The sequence below is a fragment of the Hetaerina americana genome, unplaced genomic scaffold (assembly GCF_022747635.1).
Source record: "Hetaerina americana unplaced genomic scaffold, ioHetAmer1.1.p SCAF_8, whole genome shotgun sequence".
NCBI lineage: Eukaryota > Metazoa > Arthropoda > Insecta > Odonata > Calopterygidae > Hetaerina > Hetaerina americana.
Window position 1 is genome coordinate 362,501 of NW_027287427.1, and position 19,400 is coordinate 381,900.

At 39.8% G+C, this 19,400-nt stretch overlaps 2 protein-coding genes across 2 annotated transcripts in view; one reads left to right on the top strand and one right to left on the bottom strand.

The window, feature by feature from the left end:
- The window catches only part of PolD1 (DNA polymerase delta), a 56,503-nt gene extending 53,266 nt beyond the window's left edge, over positions 1 to 3,237 (top strand). Inside the window, exon 20 of the mRNA XM_071596312.1 lies at positions 3,141 to 3,237. Coding sequence (XP_071452413.1) covers positions 3,141 to 3,237 — 97 coding nt within the window. The remainder of the gene's footprint in view (positions 1 to 3,140) is intronic.
- Positions 2,918 to 7,661, bottom strand: Arl1 (ADP ribosylation factor-like 1). Its single transcript, XM_071596313.1, has 5 exons — positions 7,527 to 7,661; positions 7,282 to 7,381; positions 7,063 to 7,179; positions 6,874 to 6,985; positions 2,918 to 4,597 (listed from the first exon to the last, which is right to left on the bottom strand). Exons 1-5 carry the CDS (start codon positions 7,528 to 7,530, stop codon positions 4,388 to 4,390), a joined length of 543 nt encoding a protein of 180 aa, XP_071452414.1. The 5' UTR covers positions 7,531 to 7,661; the 3' UTR covers positions 2,918 to 4,387.
- Between the last annotated feature and the right edge of the window lie 11,739 nt (positions 7,662 to 19,400).

Sequence of the window (19,400 nt, forward strand, 5' to 3'; positions counted from 1 at the left end):
ACTATCTTTAGATGCCCCCTCCTTTGGTACACCCCATCTACTTTTTCCATTTGTGTGCTTACATGAGTATTCAAATTATTAAGCTCGATTGCCTTCATGTGCTTTTGCTTATTTACCTGTTTGGGTTTAATTATGGTAAATTCAATAGTTGATTTCTTCATCTTCAAGTTTCTCATGCTTTTAGGATTGGTTTCTTTCAGTGTACAGAAGGAAATGAATGAAATATACGTTCAGAAGTTTTTCACCATAATTTATCATATATTCCTAGTGGGAATGGGGGTGACCTGTAGGCATGTTTTGACGATAATTCTAGTGACAGTGGCATCATTATTCCTGTAAAGAAGTATAAGATGGACAAGCTTTCAGTCACTAAAGACGTAACTTGGGGGAACCACGTACGTAAAATCCATGGGAAACCATATTAAAAATTGGGATATATTAGATGCATTGTTCGCAGAAGTGACTCCAAAATCAAGGAATGTTGTTTTCATGCTCCTGAAAGGCCTCATTTAGAATTTGCATCTAATGTATGGGATCTGACTGAAAAAGGCCTCGTTTGGGAGATTGAAGGTTCAATGCCGGGCAGCCTGTTTTGTTCAAAACTCTTGCGATGAAATGGAAAGTATTACTGAAATGCTTCTGGAGTTTGGTTGGGAATCATTGGAAGAAAGACGATTCAATGCTAGGTTGAAATTGCTAAATCAATTCAGATCCGCATGTTTCAGCACTGAGGTCTAGCTAAATATTGACCCTCGAACATACATTGGTTGCTTGGATCACGTATAAGTATAAAATTTGGGATATAGATGCCAGAACTGGCAGACTCGAGGACTCTTTCTTCCCACGGACAATACGGGATAGCAACCATAGGGTTATAGATTGCAAAAATGCCGTTTGCCACTCTCAGCATCTGGGGAATAATTAGTTCTACTCAATTGCATGCTCTTTCACTAACCTCGTGTGTTTTGCTGTCAAAATCCTTTCCTGCATTAAAATGCATTTAAATAGTTAACTGCTCTTAACAGTATTGCTTGCTCTGCCTTGTCTGTTTTTAAGTTTCCCCTTCCATCCCTCGTCTCTCTCTTTGGGGGAGACCCTCCCACTGCCTGCAGCGTTGTGTCACATTCCTTACCTCTGTCCTTGGGGGAGGAGACAGTTGTACGTTGCATGTCCATGTGCTAGTGGAATTTCGCCTTCTTAATTTTCAAAGCCTAGCTTGGACGTTATTGAATAAATGTTTACTACATTTTAAGGTGCATGTGTTTGTTAGTTGGTAGTATATGTATCTGCGTGTGTGTAAGTTGAAAGGGTTTTGGCATGAATGTATACGCCTCTGTGGGTGTAGATTAAATTGAATTTGTTGGTTTTGGTTGTGGTTTTATTCTCTCTTACGGGTGGTGACCTAACACCCCCCGACACATGCCCTTGCAACGGCTTCCGGGGGTATTATGTAGATTTATCCACCAGGACAATAACTCGAACAGCACCTGTACTGATCAATTACTGATGTCAGGCAAACAAGGAAAGGACGGGAGAGGGATGTTGGATGGGATGAAGGAAGTACTCGGAGATGGAGTGACTTGATGTAGAATAAGTTGCTGGATTGTATTTTGTTTGAAGTCACAAAATATTTAATTGGTAGTTGTATCCATCCAAAACCTAACTTAACCGATAGATTACTTAAAAGTAATAATAACCAGTTGAGTTTGTGCCGCCCAAATTTAAAGTGAAACAAGGTAGATTAAACATTTTGTATGGTTCCTCTTCGTAGGAAAAACGTAGTGATGTTCTGTTAAAAAGTACCTGGAACTTTTATACATACATATATATTTATATATATATATATATCTCGATAGCTTTAGTGGTTAAGAGCATTGGCCTGGCATGTCAAAGAGTCATAAGAACCCAAAAAATAAATTTATTTGAATATTTGACCTCAATGAGATAGTCATACCCAACATCTATTGCATTATGCATGTATGTATGAGGTTTTTATTTAAAGTATTGGTGATAATTTTTTCCTGACATGTGCGTGAAGTGTTCAGGCCATCACAGGATTAGTGTGCACATGATTCTATTGGCATTAATTAAGATGACAGTGTACACCATTATCACTGAAAATTTGGTGATGCAAACAATCTACGTTTAACTCATTCCAAAGGTCTTGACGCACAACCAAGCTCAAGAGAGTCAAGCTTCTGCTTGCCTTATGCAACGGCATTGCTACGATTCCTCAACCCCCTGACCAGACCAGCGGACTATTTCCCATTCTATCAAGTGAAATCCTCCCTCTAAGGACACCATTGCGTGACCCAAGTGCCATCAAAGAAACTTGCATGCTTGTATCCTTAAGGGCCTCACAGGGGCCACCTACCATGGAGTCTTCGAGTTGTGGAAAAGCCATTGGCAAGATGGTGTCAACACTCGAGGGATTTACTTTGTAGACATTTTAGCAATGTCTGTAAGATATCAATTTTTCTGAAACTTCTCCTGATACTTTCATACAATTCATATTATATTCATGTGAGTTCTTGTATGCAGCCAAGCAAACTGGTATTCAAATGAATGCATGCACTAATTTGTCCGTGTGTATGGCTAATGCCAGTAAATACCCTTTCTTGTGCTCACGGGCCCTTGCTTGGGCTTCCAAGGGGTAGTTAGTGGATGTTCCATTGCTCATGTGAATGCCACATATCACTGTGTCAGGGTGGTGGCAAGAACCGTGATCACAAGCGGCTGCCAGGGGAGGCCATGTATGCAATGACTGCCAAGAGTGACGATCCATGATTAAACCCCAGGTATCTATGTTATTGACAGAGTCATTTGGTTAACTGGAAACCAGTGATAGTACTAGATACCACTTATCAAATATTCCATATGGAATTGAATTGGTGACCAAATGACTCACTCATTTGATTTGCTTTAACTGAACTTTAGACTTTAATACAAAATTAAACAAGTAATCATGAACACTACTCAAGGAAACAATCACAGTACAATGGATTTTCATGGATGTGGTGCACAATTCATCATAGTTTATTTCCTTAACATATTAACACACTTTTAAAACTCATAATGGAGCAAAGTACCCCATTATTTCATTTAATTAATATTGAATTATAATTTTTTTTATTTTACAGTCGTGACTGCCCAATATTTTACATGCGAAAGAAGGTACAAATGGACCTAGCCACCCAGGATAATGTCATCCAAAGGTTTGGTGATTCCAGTTGGTGATTGATTCTCCAGTGTGGAAAGACAAATAGTGCACCAAGCCTTTAGTTTTTTTTGCAATGAATGAGTTGCCTCAAATGGCTCGAGTTTTGAATGTTGCAGAAGAAAATGCATTAATCAGAGACATAATTGGTGATGCTGAAGGCACCATTGGATGCAGTGTTCCATGAGCCCGTTGTGAGTGGAAGAGGCCCTTGCATTGTTCATGTTGAACGCAAAACCTTTAATTTCTTAAATGAAAAGGCTGAGTGAAATAAAATTATTTTATACCTCTTTTCAAAATATTCTCTTGAAATTTGCCTCTTTAAGTCATTCAAACAGTGTTTGGTATTGTCTGCATTAAATACGGACTTGAAACCTTGGTTAAGGTTTCAACAGCCACCGATACAACAAGTTGACACACTTAAATGTTCGACATGATTATACATATTTCAATTGCTACATGTCACAAGGCAAATGTTCATTCGGGGCATTAGTGGTTAGCCTTACCAAAATTAAAGATTACAGACTAGAATACCCAATTTGCAAAATGGGAAATGCAATTTTTTTTAAATTACAAACTTGCACCACATATACATATAAATAATAGCAAATGCTTAATCAAAAGATATTTGCCGTTCAGTCAAATTTTCTACAAACATGCCGCCCAATGAAAAACAGCCATGGGGGAGAGGGAGGGAGCGGGTGGGAGGGAGGGAGGGCTGGCCTCGACTGATGTAGCATCACTCTCCACGGTGGTCATCAAGCGTCACACACCAATTTCGACTCCATTCACACACGCTGCTCCCTTCTCCAAGAGGTTGATGAAAGCTCGGCAAGAGAGGAGTTTCAAGAGCAGCAGACTCTGCATGCCCGCTTCCTCTTCAGCCTAGAATCCCTCTACAGCCACGGTAAGCTCAGAAAAACACTCGGCCACCCCCTCCACACTAGTGTCCTTTACTTGATGCACATGTCCAAGGGCGTGCCGACGACAAGGAATGGATGTTCACGGCACACCACCACACTCGCCATCAGTATCCCATTACCCTCGCTCCGTCTTTGCACTGGCCGCCAGCACGAGCGCATGCAAACAAGGGTGGGTGGGGAACTCGGGGGAGGAGGCCTCTTGTGGTTGTGTTGCCGTGGCAAAGCGGATGCTGTCTCCCATGGGCGCTCACTTTTTGTTCTGCAGGGAGTTAGAGAGCCAGTCCATGGCCTGGTCCAATCCCTCCCCTTTGGTGGCCGACGTCTTGAATATCTGGAATGTGCGGTTCTTGAGTGCATCGAGGCCCAGGTGCCGATGGACTTCAGCAACACTCAGAGCACCCTCCAGGTCCTGTTTATTGGCAAGCACCACGAGGATTGCACCTCGGAGCTCTTCCTCCTGTGAAGGCAAACAAGAATTACCCATGCAGGAGAAAGGAATTAAACTCAAGTGGTTGCTTGCTGCAAGGTTGGAAGAAAGGAAATTAACTGAACATCAAAAATAACCCTTCAGGGGTGGAAACAGGATTTGATTTAATTAGTTTATTTTTCCATGATCATCTCTTTGCCTACAACTTCAAATAAGCTTTCAAAAACAATTATTTGAGAGTGAATCGCTATCCTGTGTCTCAATTCTGACTAATGATTGTAAAGTTCAAAGATAAAAACATTTAAAATAGCAATACCCCCTTAAATTCAAATGGTAGTTTAGATCTCATCTGCTGCAGCAATGCCGATAAACCATCATTCATGATTATGTAATTCCTTTCCCATTTTATAATAGTAATTCCAGAATTCTTGTAATTTTTAACAGTCCAACATAAAGGCAGTTTCACACTTGATTATTCTATTAAGTCAAGACTTAACATACTACGACAATTCACCGTACTTTCCTCCCCATTCCCTGTTTAGCCTTATTTTGTTCACATAACCCTTTCGTAATATTGTCCCTTTTAACTTGAGCGCAGTGGAGTGGCAGGCCCAGGGGTTTGAATAAAAGCAAGCAGGGAATATTTTGTCAGGTGAGTGACCGACAACCAGTCTGCCAGGAGTGTGTTGTCAATGTGGAGTGGCTAACTAATTGGTGGGAAAGGACCAACGCTCACAAATGAAGGTGGGATCTCCAGGAGACTTGGTTCCTTAGATAATCAGTACTTCACTGTTCAAGACCACTGGTCTTGCTTTATTTTATCATCTTTTGGTATTTTCACTTCAATGTGGTCTAGTGTGCAATTGCAAGTGATTTTTACCAATGCCTTAATTCCACACTTGGGCCAGATTTTTTGGCAGCCCTGTGACTTCATATTGTAATTACACTGATTTCTAAACAGTGAATACATAAAATATTTTCTCAATATTCCCTTCTCTGCTTCTAAATGGTGAGGAGACTTAAGCTGAAAGAAATCAGAGGGATCGTAATAGTATGTAGGTGGTATGAAGAAATAGTTGGCAGAATTCCACACAATGGAGTAGAATACAGGGAGGAAATAAGCTAATGTCTACCAAATGGCCATATTCACTTATCTCAATGATTTACGGTAATACACTGAAGCTGGGAGGACATTTGAGTGCCCAAATACATGGTTTACATTGCACTGGTGGTACATGTGAGACACCTACATAGAACCTTTCCAGCTGCCGTGGGTGTGTGGAAGACTGGATTAGGCCACCATTCGATGGGAGAAATGTATGACTACAGGGCATAAGATAGCGTAATAATGAGTGGTTAAGAAGATTTTCACTGGTCAGTTATGTCAATTTGTGTCATGACCCAACTTCTTTCTAGCTATGATTTCCCATATTAATAACAAACATATTTGGTTATATTCTCTTGACGTCAACACAGAACTAGTGTGACCAGTATTTTGAGGGTAGGTCAAGCGTTTCACATATTCAAGTAATATCTTTCTGCCTCCTCAAGCAGCTCCCATGCTGTGTTCCCCAATAATCACTAAGCACCATCTGCTCGCTCAATTATATTTAACAATCTTATCACGTCAGCTTGATTTATTTGGTATTTACATTTCAATATTAAATCTCGCACATTGAATTTCCCATTTCGTTAATTCCTTTGCATTGACCTAATGTAGGCAGGCACCTAGAATGCAGTTATGATATTAGAAGCATGTTTTTGCCAATCTAGGCCTGCACTTATAGTGCCACTGCCGTACTTCCTCTGCTTGGCCTAATTTATCCATCTATGGTGATTGGTGCAAGGGTAATGGAACTTCTTTTCCTGTGAGTTGAGAGCATCACTAGCTAATGGGAAGGGCAACATGATAAAACATAGTTATTTTAAATGGTTCACTGACTTGGAATCCTGTCACATCTCTGTTCTGTATTTCAGCTTGTGACTATCGGCTTAAAAGCCTAATGTGTTACATTTTTCAGCCAAAAGAAATTTCCAACAGTGACATTCTTACCTGTCCAGTGGCCCACTCGGTTTACAATTTCCCATTAAGCATCTATTAAAATAATTACCCTAGAACGTAAATATGTTTTAAATGTAGAGGTACTATTAATATAAAACTTGCTGCATTATATTTGCTCGTTCAACCAATACCTTCTAGCTACCTTACTCGAATACCCTTACCAAAGAAGTTTGGGAACCTGGAAACTACATTTTCATTTCTTAATAATATATCTTCGAAATGAACCAGAAGCCTTGAAACTCACCTCCAACATATACACGAGTTCATCTTTTGAAATTCCTATTCGATCTTTGTCCGCCGAATCCACGACGTATATGATTGCGTCAGTGTTTGAATAATAGCACCTCCAGTATGGCCTTGTGAAAGGAATATGGTTATTAATATTACCAAAAATTGTTGGCAGATTCCATCATTCAACCAAAATCAGTAGTACCTGATGCTTGTCTGACCACCGAGATCCCAAACTTGAAATTTCAAGTTTTTGTAGACAACTTGCTCAACATTAAAACCTATTGTAGGTATAGTAGTTACCACTTCTCCAACCTGCAACCTGGGCAAATTAAATGCCGCAAAAAAACATTTATTCCAGAAATTATGTAGCTATCACACAAATTGTATGTTCCTAGCAACAATGAAATCTGACAGCACTTACCTATACAGAATAGTAGTTTTCCCTGCACCATCTAATCCGAGAATTAAAATCCTCATTTCCCTACTACCGATAAGGCTTCTGAAATAGCTGAGTAGCCCACCTGTGGGTAGAAATTTAATCATACATTTTATAAATGAAAAATGATGTTAACTTCTTTCAATGGGAAATGAAGAATAATTTTATGGCCGAATTAAATTAGGGTAGCTTATATATTTCAGCATATGGTTGATCAGAGATCAGCTTACCCATGGTAATATGTGGTAAACAATAATTTGAGAGAACGAGACACTTCTACTTCAAAAATATGCAATTTCACCGGCTTCCCACGTACTTCAGAAATATAGCAAATCGACGAACACCGGAAAAAACAGTCATATGTTTGACGTGTAACTTGGAATTTCAAGAGTTTTATTTACAATAACTTGCTAATCAAAGGAAGATAAAATAAAATTCGTGAAATATAAAAATATAATATTATTTTATGAATAAAATTTAATCTATGGCGTGCTAAATCAAAAAAGATACAAGTGTAAAACGTACTGAAGTTGACTCTTTTCCGTCTGCGGTACTTATCGCTACTACTGCTATCTAGTTGCAGGTCCGAGCAGGCGGGTACGAGACGCTTGTTCGAACTTGCTGAGGAGTGGATATTATTAGGGTAAGGTTTGTGAATGTTAACTTTGCGTTATTTTCTGTGAAATATTGTTGCCTTTGTAATGTTATAATCATATTACGAAGCTCAGTAAGCTTTGTGGTAGCAAATGATGGCTAGTTTGCAATTCTATGCTGTGTAGAAATTGTCGGAAAAAATGGTGCTACCTACAAATCAACAATGAAAACTATTAAATATTGTGTTCCACAAGGTTCCGTATTAGGGCCTTTACTTCTCCTGGTCTATGTAAACGATATTGAAAAAGCCATGATCTCTCCAGATAATAATAACATGGTGCTCTATGCAGATGACATAAGTCGGATAGCAGGTCATACTAAATCATCTCAATTAGAAATAGATATGTATGCTATGGTGAATTTAGTCGCTCAATGGCTGCATGTAAATAATTTACAACTAAATGCAAGAAAAAAAGATTACTTGGTATTTAGTAATAGAGACCTTCAGTCAAATTTCCGTAGAAATAGGAAAACCGAAGTCACTTTAGAAATATTGAAAACATTGAATTTACAAGTCGGAGCAAAGTTAAACACTGCAAAGCTGTTAGGTGTACTTTCAGTTGCATGTGTATGTTAGTTGGTAGTTTGGGTGTTTGCATGTGTGTGGGGTGTAAGTGTTTTTGCATGAATGTATGCTATATTTTTTTGTGGATGTATGAATTTGTGGTTCTTGCATGCGGGTTGTTTTTCTTTTCTAAATTACGGGTGGTGTCCTAACACCCCCCGCCACACGGCCTTGCGGCGGCTTGCAGGGTATTAAGTAGATGTAGATTTCTGAGTTAGAACATAGCACCTTATTGGGTTTAGAAATAGACAACAAGTCAAGCTGGAGGTTTCCAATGGAAAAATGTAGTAACAAATTATGTTCAGCCCTATTTCTTTTAAAAATCTTGCCAACTTTTGTAATACAGAAGTATTAATCCCAGTATACCATGGTGTATTTGAGTCCATAGCTCCATATGTCATCGTCTGCTGGGGAAGTTCAGCACATGGAAACATCAATAGAATACTCACGTTTCAAAAACGCGCATTTAGTGTTATATGTAAACTAAAAGCAAGAAAATCCTGCAGGGATGGTAATCAAATGTCACAAAATTATGGCCATTCCCTGTATATATATATATATATATATATATATATATATATATATATATATATATATATATATATATATATGTATGTACAATGTGATTTTGTATGCCTGCACCAAAACCCTTCACCGGTCAGAAATATGAATGTTCACAAGTACGACACCAGGGATAAGGATAATCTTCACAATGGTCATTGCAGAGTAGCTGTACTACAAAAAAACCCCACAAGTTTCAGGAAGACTGCTGTTTAATTGACTCCCTGAAGAGTTAAAAACGAATTCTCCCCCAAGAAAATAAATTTTAAAAAATGTTAAAAGATTTCTTTATAAATAATGTTTTTTATATCGTTCAAGAGTATATAGAAAGAGCCTATGTAGGGAATTCTGTTTTTTAAATCTAACACTCATCTATTTCATGTACATTATTATTCCAATGAATTTGTATATATGTTAATGCACCTATAAATGTAATTGAATCTTAACGAAGCCCATACAATTATGTATTGTTCTACGGCGAATAAATCTATTTTCCTGGGCTAATAGCTGTAACGAATTGCCCCTGTAAACCCGTCATTCTCAAATATTTATGTCAGAAAATATTCATCGTATATCTTTCAATTTTCATGTATTGATGACATAAATTTTAGAAATTACTGTATAAAACCATCCATTTGTATTCATAGTGATGTCGAACCATTATTTGATATTTTAATAGAATAAAGCATAAGATAATTAGATTGGTAATGTAGTGAACTTAATCATACAATGTGTGATGATGCTTTAAAATAAATGCCCAATAAATACATTTTGGATAAATGCCATTGTGTAATAAGTAAACGTTATGACAATTTATTCACAGCCTTGTTCTGTTTGAGATATTATTTGTAAAAATGATCCTCAGGAGTTAATAACTTCATATGTATGATTTTGCCGGGGAAATTTTCTTTATTCAGTAGGATAAAGTCTATCCCAAAAAGAGGGCAAAGTGAAGACTATAATTTATTTCTGTGTATGGGGATCTTGTTCTAAAATCTTCAACAGAAGTTTAATTAAATTTGGAAATTTCCCACAAAATAAAATTTAATACGACCGGTTTCAATGTTACTACATCATCAATTAATAATGATGTTCCACCATATCGCGCCTGAAAAGTTTCTTTTTACTCTTTTACTTTCAGAAGGTTGGAAATCGGTAAACAAGTATAAGGATCAAGCTTAGTTAGGAAGAGAATGGGAATGCATGGCTCAATGCCTTCAAGTTAACTGAACTTGGCCCACAACTCCGTCGGCACAGGCTATATTCTTCAGTAATACCAACACACATATTAGTCTACAAAGTACACGCCTATATCTCCTAAACTAGCACATCAATCTCCCTAAAATTTATCAGTACGCGACATTTTATTGCCTAAATTCGCCCGCATTAGCCAACCCTATGTTCATGACCAATGATAGCATCCGATCATGACAACGACACTTGACTGAAGTTGACCCACAGTGGAAATCGTTTTTAACATCGGATTTTGCAATCATAAAACAAATTAGAACGTTTTTCTGTTTATAATTGACAGTGTACAACCTACTTCACTCGCATACCTGTACGTACGCGAGTTCTATGCTCATGACCTAGTGTAGGATTGTCCACTGTTTCTGACGAGAGTCGTCTTTTCAATCAGAATTCCCACAGTACCGGAAACCGTATGTTCATGGACTAGTGGAGGATCCGGGGTCCACCGTTCGTCAGGATAGCTCTCACTACTGGAGCATGGAGGTATGATGAAGGTGACTATGATATCCAAATTCAGAAGAATCGATTTCAGGGAAAGGTGTGCATGATGCCGTGAGCGGTCATTGGGGCGTCGTAAATAAGAAAGGCCAAAATAAAATTCACGGCGATTGAATTACGATCAAGATGGCGGCACGAACCTAGTGGTAGTGGAATGTGGCTCAAGAAACAAATGAACCAACATCATGGATTATTTAGTAATGCAAGAGCTATGAATATGGACGGTTGGACCCTGACGACTGAAATTAAATAGTCACACCCCATGGTAGAAATGGATGGCTGAATATTGTGATTGCAGCGACTGTGGAGATGATTAGAAGGCCTTTAAGGCTGCATTCAAATCGTGGCAATGAAAGAATAAGAAGAATAATCTCGCTTGTAATTATTAGTTAAATAAAAAGCTTGAAGTAATGCGCCGATTGTCTATGAATGGTATAGGGCGGCTACAATGTCATTTTAATGAAAGCAAGCCACACTACGCCAGTTCCAAAAACTGGCCGATGGAAGCCAATGTTTTACGGAGCTGAAAGTTAAAATATCGAATATTCCTTTGCAAAATAAGAAATTTCGGAAATACTAATAAAATATAATGATAAAGAAAACTACTTGGGAGGGAACCGAGAGACCACGAGCCATATCAGAGTTTTGACGAGCCGTTTCTTAACCTCCTTACTCAACGTCCGTGTCATCAATTCCTACTTCTTGGGAAATCTTCTTCGCCTAATGCAATTCTTCTCCATATGTCGCCACTCCTTTGACCAATTTTGTCCATAGCACCTCCGAGATACGCAATTTTCTCCCTCCTTTTTTACCTTTAACTAAATTTCTCCTTATGGAAACCCTTTTAACCTTTGTTTTTTTAAACATTTATCCTCATCCGATATCTATCGCACTGACATTCTAATACTCTCAACAACGTTTGCAACCCATTGGCTGACTGACAAACTAAAGCCTCATCATCAGTAATCCTAACTTATTTTATGAATTATCTAATTCCATTCCCGTCTCCAGTTCTTCCCATGGCTCTTTGGCCGTTTCCTCCACATATACGTTGAACAGCACAGGTGACAATGGACAACCCTGCCTTACACCTCTTCCTAACACTGCTCATTCTGACTCTTTGTCCTTCACTCTCACATGAGCTCTCTGAGACAGGTACAGGTTGCGGATTATCCTCCTTTCCCTCCAATCTATTCCCATTTTCTGCTATATTCTCATTTATTCCATTTACTCTATGAAACACTCTCTCGAAATCTACGAAACAGGCAAATATGTCCAGATTGTATTCTATATTCATCTCGATTAGTGACCTCATCACTGCAATGGAATCACGAGTGCTACTACGTTTCCTGAACCCAAATTGATTATTCCCAATGCAATCGTTTTCCCTGCTCTCCATCCTTTTGTTGATGATCTTGAGAACCACTTTCGCTGCATGTGAAATCAAAATTATTGTTCTGCAGTCCTCACATATTGCTGTCGTTATCTTTATTGGAATAGAAACAAATTAATCCGACGAAGTCTCTTGGCCAGAATCCTCTCTCACAAATGCTATGAATTAGGTCATAAAAGTCTTTCTCCCACGTTTTCTTAAATCTTCAAGTAGTTCCGCGGGAATAATAATAACCCCCACGGGTTGACTTCAACTTCCTTAATACCCTTGCTATGTCAGCATCGAGGGAGCCCGAGCTATCCTCATCTACGTCATGATATTTCTCTGTCTAGCCTTGCGGGGCTAATATCTTTACCATAAAGTTCCTTCATGTCTTCTTTCCAGCTTTCTTGGATCTTTCCTGGTTCAAATAATATTTTCCCGACTTATCTTTCTTGTTTGCAACCATTTTCCCTTCTTAACTCCTGAAAGGATTTTAACCTTACTGTATAGCGAGCCGATTTCATCCGTACCTTCCATTTCCTAGCACTTATTTTTCCATCTCGTATCTTCCGCTTTATTTGTTACACAAATCAGTTTTTTATTTAACTCTTTGTACTTCATTATCCTCGCATGTCCCTCCCCGGACTACAACCTTGACGTGGTGGAAGGGCTTGTGCGTTCCGATGACCCCTAGAGCTGTGCTGGCGGGAGTAATAAAAATTGCTCCTGGTAGGGTCACCCATGCCAGATAGGTCGAAGGTTAGGAGCCAGACGAAAGGTAGTCCATGCAGCGTCTGTTCCTCAGTGAGGCGGCTGCAATGGCGTCTGACCCCAGTGGGGCGGCCAGTAAGTGATGGTGTCACGTTAAAAACACTATTGAGGAAGGCAACGGGAAACCACCTCAATTATCATTCCCTAGAAAAATATAATGGACAATAGAGACATTTTGAGTCCTGGCAACCACGGGGCTCGGCCCAATCGGCCGTGTGTCGTGCCCGGCAGCGGGGGAGGCAAGGCTTCCGCGGTCGTCATCCCACGAAACCCTTGCAAGGGAAAACCAGCAGCAGCAGGACAGAAGACGCAGCAGAAGAAAACCAAATTAGTTAGAATAGGAACGTGGAATGTTAGGACAATGATGAGGACAGGGAAATTGGAGAATGTTAAGCGAGAGATGGAAAGGGGAAAAATAGATATTTTAGGTCTATGCGAGGTGAGATGGAAAGATAGCGGGGATTACTGGAGTGATAAGTATAGAATAATATACAGCGGTGGGGACGAGAGCCAACGAGGGGTTGCCATAGTATTAAATGAAGAGGTAGGAAGAAGCGTAGTCAACATAGAGCAGGTAACGGATAGAATACTACTAGTAGAGATAAAAGCAGAACCGACGAACTTGGTTATTATTCAGGTATACATGCCACCGAGCAACCATAAGGAAGAAGACGTCGATAGGATATACGATCAGTTAGGGGACATAATCGCGTGTGTTCCTCCAGGGCAACATTTAATAGTGATGGGGGATTGGAATGCGACGGTAGGCGAAGGAAGAGATGGTGACGAGGTCGGGGACTACGGTTTTTAGCCACGAGGAATGACCGCGGGGAGAAAGCAGTTGAGTTCTGCAGGAAACAGGAGTTAGTCATCACCAACACTTGGTTTAGCCTTCTCAAAGGACGCCGGTATATATGGAAATTGCCAGGTGACTCAGGAAGGTATCACCAAGATTATATCCTGGTTAGACACAGGTTTAGGAACAGTGTGATAAATTCGCACAGCTTCCCGGGAGCGGATGCGGACTCAGACCACAATTTAGTTGTTATGAAATGTAGCGTACGTTTCAAAAAGATAAGGCAGGGGCGGCGAGTTAGAAAATGGAATGTAGAAGCATTAAATGGGTTGAAAAGGAAGGAATATAAACAGGCGGTAGAGAAAATCATGGAGGATGGTAAAGGGCTTATAACTATCGAAGAAAAATGGGAAATGATCAAGAAAGGGTTATTGAAAGTCGCAAAAGACACTATTGGAACAGTTAACGCTAAAAGGACTAGGAAACCATGGATCACGGATGAGATGATTACAAAGATGGATGAGCGGCGAAAATGGAAGAATATAAATACAGAATTAGGCAAAATGAAGTACAAAGAATTGAACAATAAATTGAGGCGGGCAACAAATAAGGCAAAAGACGCATGGTGGAAGACGCAGTGCGAGGATATGGAAAGTCTCCAGAGGAAGGGTGAAATCGGTCCGCTGTACAGCAAAGTTAAATCGTTATCGGGAAGTAAGAAAGGAAGAGCTATGCTAATAGTTAGAGATAAGGCGGGTAAGGTAATAGTTGACGCAGGAAAGATCCAAGAGAGATGGAAGGAGTATATAGAAGAACTGTATAGTAAATAACTCAGACCGACAAAGTTAGACACTGAAAAAGAATGTGACGTAGATGAAGACAGTTTAGGTCCAGGCATAGTAGACAATGAGAAAGAAAGGGCATTAAGGGAGATGAAACTAAATAAGGCCGCGGGGGTGGATAACATTCCCGCGGAACTATTGAAATGCTTAGGAAAATGTGGGAGGAAGAGGCTATATGGGCTGATGCGTAGTATTTATGAGGAAGGAATCTGGCCGGAAGACTTTGTGAGATCGGTTTTAGTTCCTATTCCGAAAAAGGTAAAGACTACGTCATGTGAGGACTACAGGACGATAGGTTTGATATCCCATGCAGCTAAAGTTGTTCTCAGGATCATAAATAAAAGGATAGAGAGTAGGGCAAATGATTACTTAGGGGATGATCAGTTTGGGTTTAGGAAGGGGAGAGGTACGTGTGATGCCATTGCAGTAATGAGATTGTTAATCGAGAGGAATATAGAACACAACCAAAACTGTTTCGTAGATTTCGAAAAAGCGTTTGATAGAGTGAATCGGGAGAAACTAATGAGTATATTGCAGAAAATAGGAATAGATTGGAGGGAAAGGAGGCTAATCCGCAACCTGTACATGTCTCAGACTGCTCAGGTGCGGGTGGGAAACGGGGAGTCATGATGGGCAGTGTTAGGAAGGGGTGTAAGGCAGGGTTGCCCATTATCACCGTTGCTGTTCAACCTGTATGCAGAGGAAATGATCAAAGAGGCATGGGAAGAACTAGAGGTAGGAATGAAAGTGGGCCGGGAATTCGTCAATTCAGTTAGGTTCGATGATGACGAAGCTTAAGTTTGTCAATCAGCCAAGGGGCTGCAAGCATTGCTGAGTGAATTGGAAATTCAGTGCGACAGGTATGGGATGAGAATCAATATTAATAAAACAAAGGTTATGCGATTTTCTAGAAAGAAAAAGGCCAAGCTTAACATTAAAATAGGAGGGCAAAAACTAGAGCAGGTAGAACAGTTTACGTATCTCGTTAGTGTTTTGGACCAACACGGTCAAAGTAGTAGGGACGTAAGGAGAAGAATTGCGCTAGGCAAAGAGGCTTTCACAAGGAGGAGGGAGTTGATGACGGGGACTTTGAGTAAGGCTGTTAAGAAAAGACTCGTAAAAACTTTGATATGGAGCGTAGCTATGTACGGTGCGGAAACGTGGTCATTGAAGCAGGAGGATAGACGTAGACTGGAGGCTTTTTAAATGTGGGTGTGGAGGAGAAGGTGAAATGGACAGAGAAGAAAACAAATGAGGAAGTACTTGGTATGGTGGGCGAAGAGAGGGGTTTGTTGGGAGCAATCCTATGGAGGCAGGAAAAGTGGATGAAGGGGGTGTTGACCGGCAGTGGGATGTTGAAGACTGTGATAGAGGGTAGTATGTTGGGGAAAAGAGGAAAGGGAAGGAACAGGATAGGGATGTTGGACGGGATGAAGGGAGGAAGAAAGTACTCAGAGATGAAGAGGGACCTGATATAGAGTAGGATGATGGATTTTGTGTTTTGTTAGGAGTAATAAAATATTTGTTTGGTAGTTGTGTCCATCGAAAAACCTACCTTAACCGGTAGATTACCTTAAAAAAAATCCTCGTATGTAACTCCGTACAATATTTCATTTCTTTCTCTCTTCTATTGTTTTCCATCCGTAATCCATGGTTTCCTTGTCCTTTTTCTATTTACTATTCCAATAGTTTCTTTTGCAGCTTTCGATATGCCTTTTTTTAAATGTTCCCATTTTTTCCTCAAAAGTAATCCGGGCGAGGAATTGGTGTTAAAAATATCCCCAAATATTTAAGCACAAACACTTGTTTAAGCACAAAGTTGCTTCAGCTGGTTCTCGGGAGCGCGCTCAAAACACGTCCGCTCTCGTCGCGGGTCAGGAAGAGAATGATGACCGCCGCTTACTGTATAATATAGTGTTCTGTTATTATTATTCCGGTCAATAACAGCATTTTTTAAGTTATCAGCGGCACATTTCATTTTACACAGTCAAATGCTCTCTCATAATCGGAAATATATAAAGGCCCCGATTCAATTAAATTAAAATTCAAATAAAATTTTGTCGCCGGCTATCGTTATAAATACGGTTGAATTTCCAGATGCCTATACTCTTTCCTGAGCCCAAACTGATTTTCACATACATTTCTTTATTTTTCTTTCTATTCTCCAAATTAAGATTATTTGTGCATTAAGTATTTGTAAAATGACAGATAAAACCTAGATTTCGTGTAGCCTTTGCATTATTGTTCATTGCAATTATTTGATAAGGGAGTAACTCCACTGTCCAAATACTGGGCTTATAGATTCTATGGACTTGGCTGATCACTATAAATATTGCTTTAGATCACAGTACTTTAAAAGCCAATAGAGAGTACTCAATCTATGCCCTCTTTTCCCCGGGATCACTCTCTCCATTTTACATCATGATATCTGAGGTGCTCTATTCTCTTCATCACATTCATCTTCCAGCGCCGGAATTTCATGACCAACCTGTTATGTATCACACTGCGCACGTCTTCCAAGCCTTCCTGGCTTGACAGACGTGCGTATTCATGAATGGCATTATCAGGCTGTCTTTAATTAGCATTCCCCGTTTGATTATTTTATTTGGCCTTGTCATCGTCAGTGTCGTCGCCGCTCTGCGCATTTATTTTAATTTTCCTCCTGTTTACCTCCCGTTCCCAGGTCTTCTATCTCCTAACACTGTCTCTGAAACCAGCTATCTTCAGCCCCATCAGTAATCCTTAACTCAAGGACATGTTTCCAATACTGTTACCGCAAAGACTTACACAAAGAGGAAAAGAGTTTGGGTCCATCCTAAGTGGGGGGGGAAGAGGAGAATATACATGTTGGACACAACGCCGGAAGGCTGGAAATATACGCACAGTAAGCGTAAGTGTAGGATGGGGGATACTATACTTATTTAGTGAGGTGATATGCGAACTTTCGTGGTGTCTACACTTAAACATAAAAAGTCGGTATTCTAGCATCAACGTCACTCGCCCTTGCAAAGTATTTCGTGGACGTGAATGCGTAGCAGTGCTTGGTATCTGTCATTATTTTCATGAAAAACCTACCTTGAACGTAGACTAATCATCATAATAATAATTTCTCCTCGCACTATTCTATAAAACACCTGCTCAATACCTTTATTCCCAATTTTATATGCCTTACTAAGGGTCTCCCAGGTTGACTCTCCTTCCACAATCATGAATTACTGCGTACTCCCCTACCCACTAATCCCTAATTTCCTTCGCCTTCCTAATTTTTACACAGGTCGATTATTAAACCTCGCTTCCTTTCTCTAGTTCTTCTTTAATCTTTCCGAGGTTTTTATTCTCATTGTCGGTCTTCAATTGTTCAAACATGAGTGTGCAAGGATTTAACGTGGCCATGAAATCCGAGGCATTACCACCTCCGTTCCCGGACACGATAGCCGGCATCGTAGGCATAGTCAGTCGTTGCGTCAGACGTGCATATATCCGCCCTTCTTTGATTTATGGATGGAAAGTAGTGTAACATTTAAGGCAGGTTTTAAACCCACTAACATCTGCTACATTTCTGAGCCTCTCGTAGCATCACCCAATGTGAGAGTTTACGATCAAATAATTCTTCTTCGATACATAATACTTTGCACCTCCCTTCATGCCTACCAAAAATGCCTTTCCTCTCACTCCTCTCCTGCCTCATGTTATTTCTTCTTCCATAATCGTCAACATTCCATCACCGATCAAAATACCCTTCAACCACTCTTCCTGTCTCCTTTGAATATCCCCGGACAACACCCGGCTTCACTCCATCACCATGGCCACAACTCAATCGTTTGTTTTCCGTGTCGACCACTTCATTTTTTCGACCATTCTCCACACCCATTTCTCAAAACACTCCAATTTACGCCAATCATCTTGCTTTAATGCTCCAAAAACATTTCATTTCTTTGTTTTCAAAAAACAATTTAAGTGAAAGTTCTTTGATACGTAGCATGGTTTCTACTAAACCAAGCTAGATACCAAAGTTTTCACGAATCTGTTCTTAGCATTCTTACTCAACGTATTAGGCATTCTTAATCAACTCTCTCCCCCCTAAACTCTGCACCTTCTTTGCAGAAATTTTGAACGGCCTAGACGCTGAAAAGTACGGGTGGTAATGGCCAGGGCTGCTCTAACTGCCGATTTGCGTCACGCACCAAGCATCGATATAATTCCTTTCCGTCTAAACTTGCTGGCCTAATATCCCTATCATGTAGGTTCTCTCTGTACTCCTATCTCTCTCGTATCTTTAACTGGGTCGATTGATATTAACACATTTATAGCAATAATAATATATTTCACACGCGTTGGCAATTCCTATTATACATGTGTTATAATGAAAAAAATATATAATGCAAGTTTAAAAAAATAGATTTTCTTCTTACTTCACATAATGCAGATGCATCAATGGGATCCAAGAGTGGTGCGAGACATGGGAGCTAGAATTTAATTTGAGCAAATGTTTGGATAAATTTTTGGACGAAGAGTATTTCATCCGAAAACGCATCACACAGGTCACCAATACATCAAGTGTAGAATCGGTGAAATACTTGAGTGCAATGATAACTTAGGATATATTCTGGGGGAAATACATTCGCGAAATTTGCAGAATGGCAAATAAATAGTTAGGATTCATTGAAAGAGTCCTTGGGAGTTGTAATGAAAGGGACAAGGAGCTTTGTCGTTTCACGTTATTTAGGCCCCACCTAGAGTATACTACAAGTGTATGGGATACTCATTAAGTAGGCTTAATTTTGGTACTAG

Bases quoted from the DNA above. Each gene is read 5' to 3' on its own strand.
- Arl1 (XM_071596313.1), bottom strand. The intron at 6,986-7,062 runs GTACTACTGATT...TCCTTTCACAAG, and splicing joins GGTGGTCAGACAAGCATCAG to GCCATACTGGAGGTGCTATT. The intron at 4,598-6,873 runs GTGAGTTTCAAG...TTGCCTTCACAG, and splicing joins AACTCGTGTATATGTTGGAG to GAGGAAGAGCTCCGAGGTGC.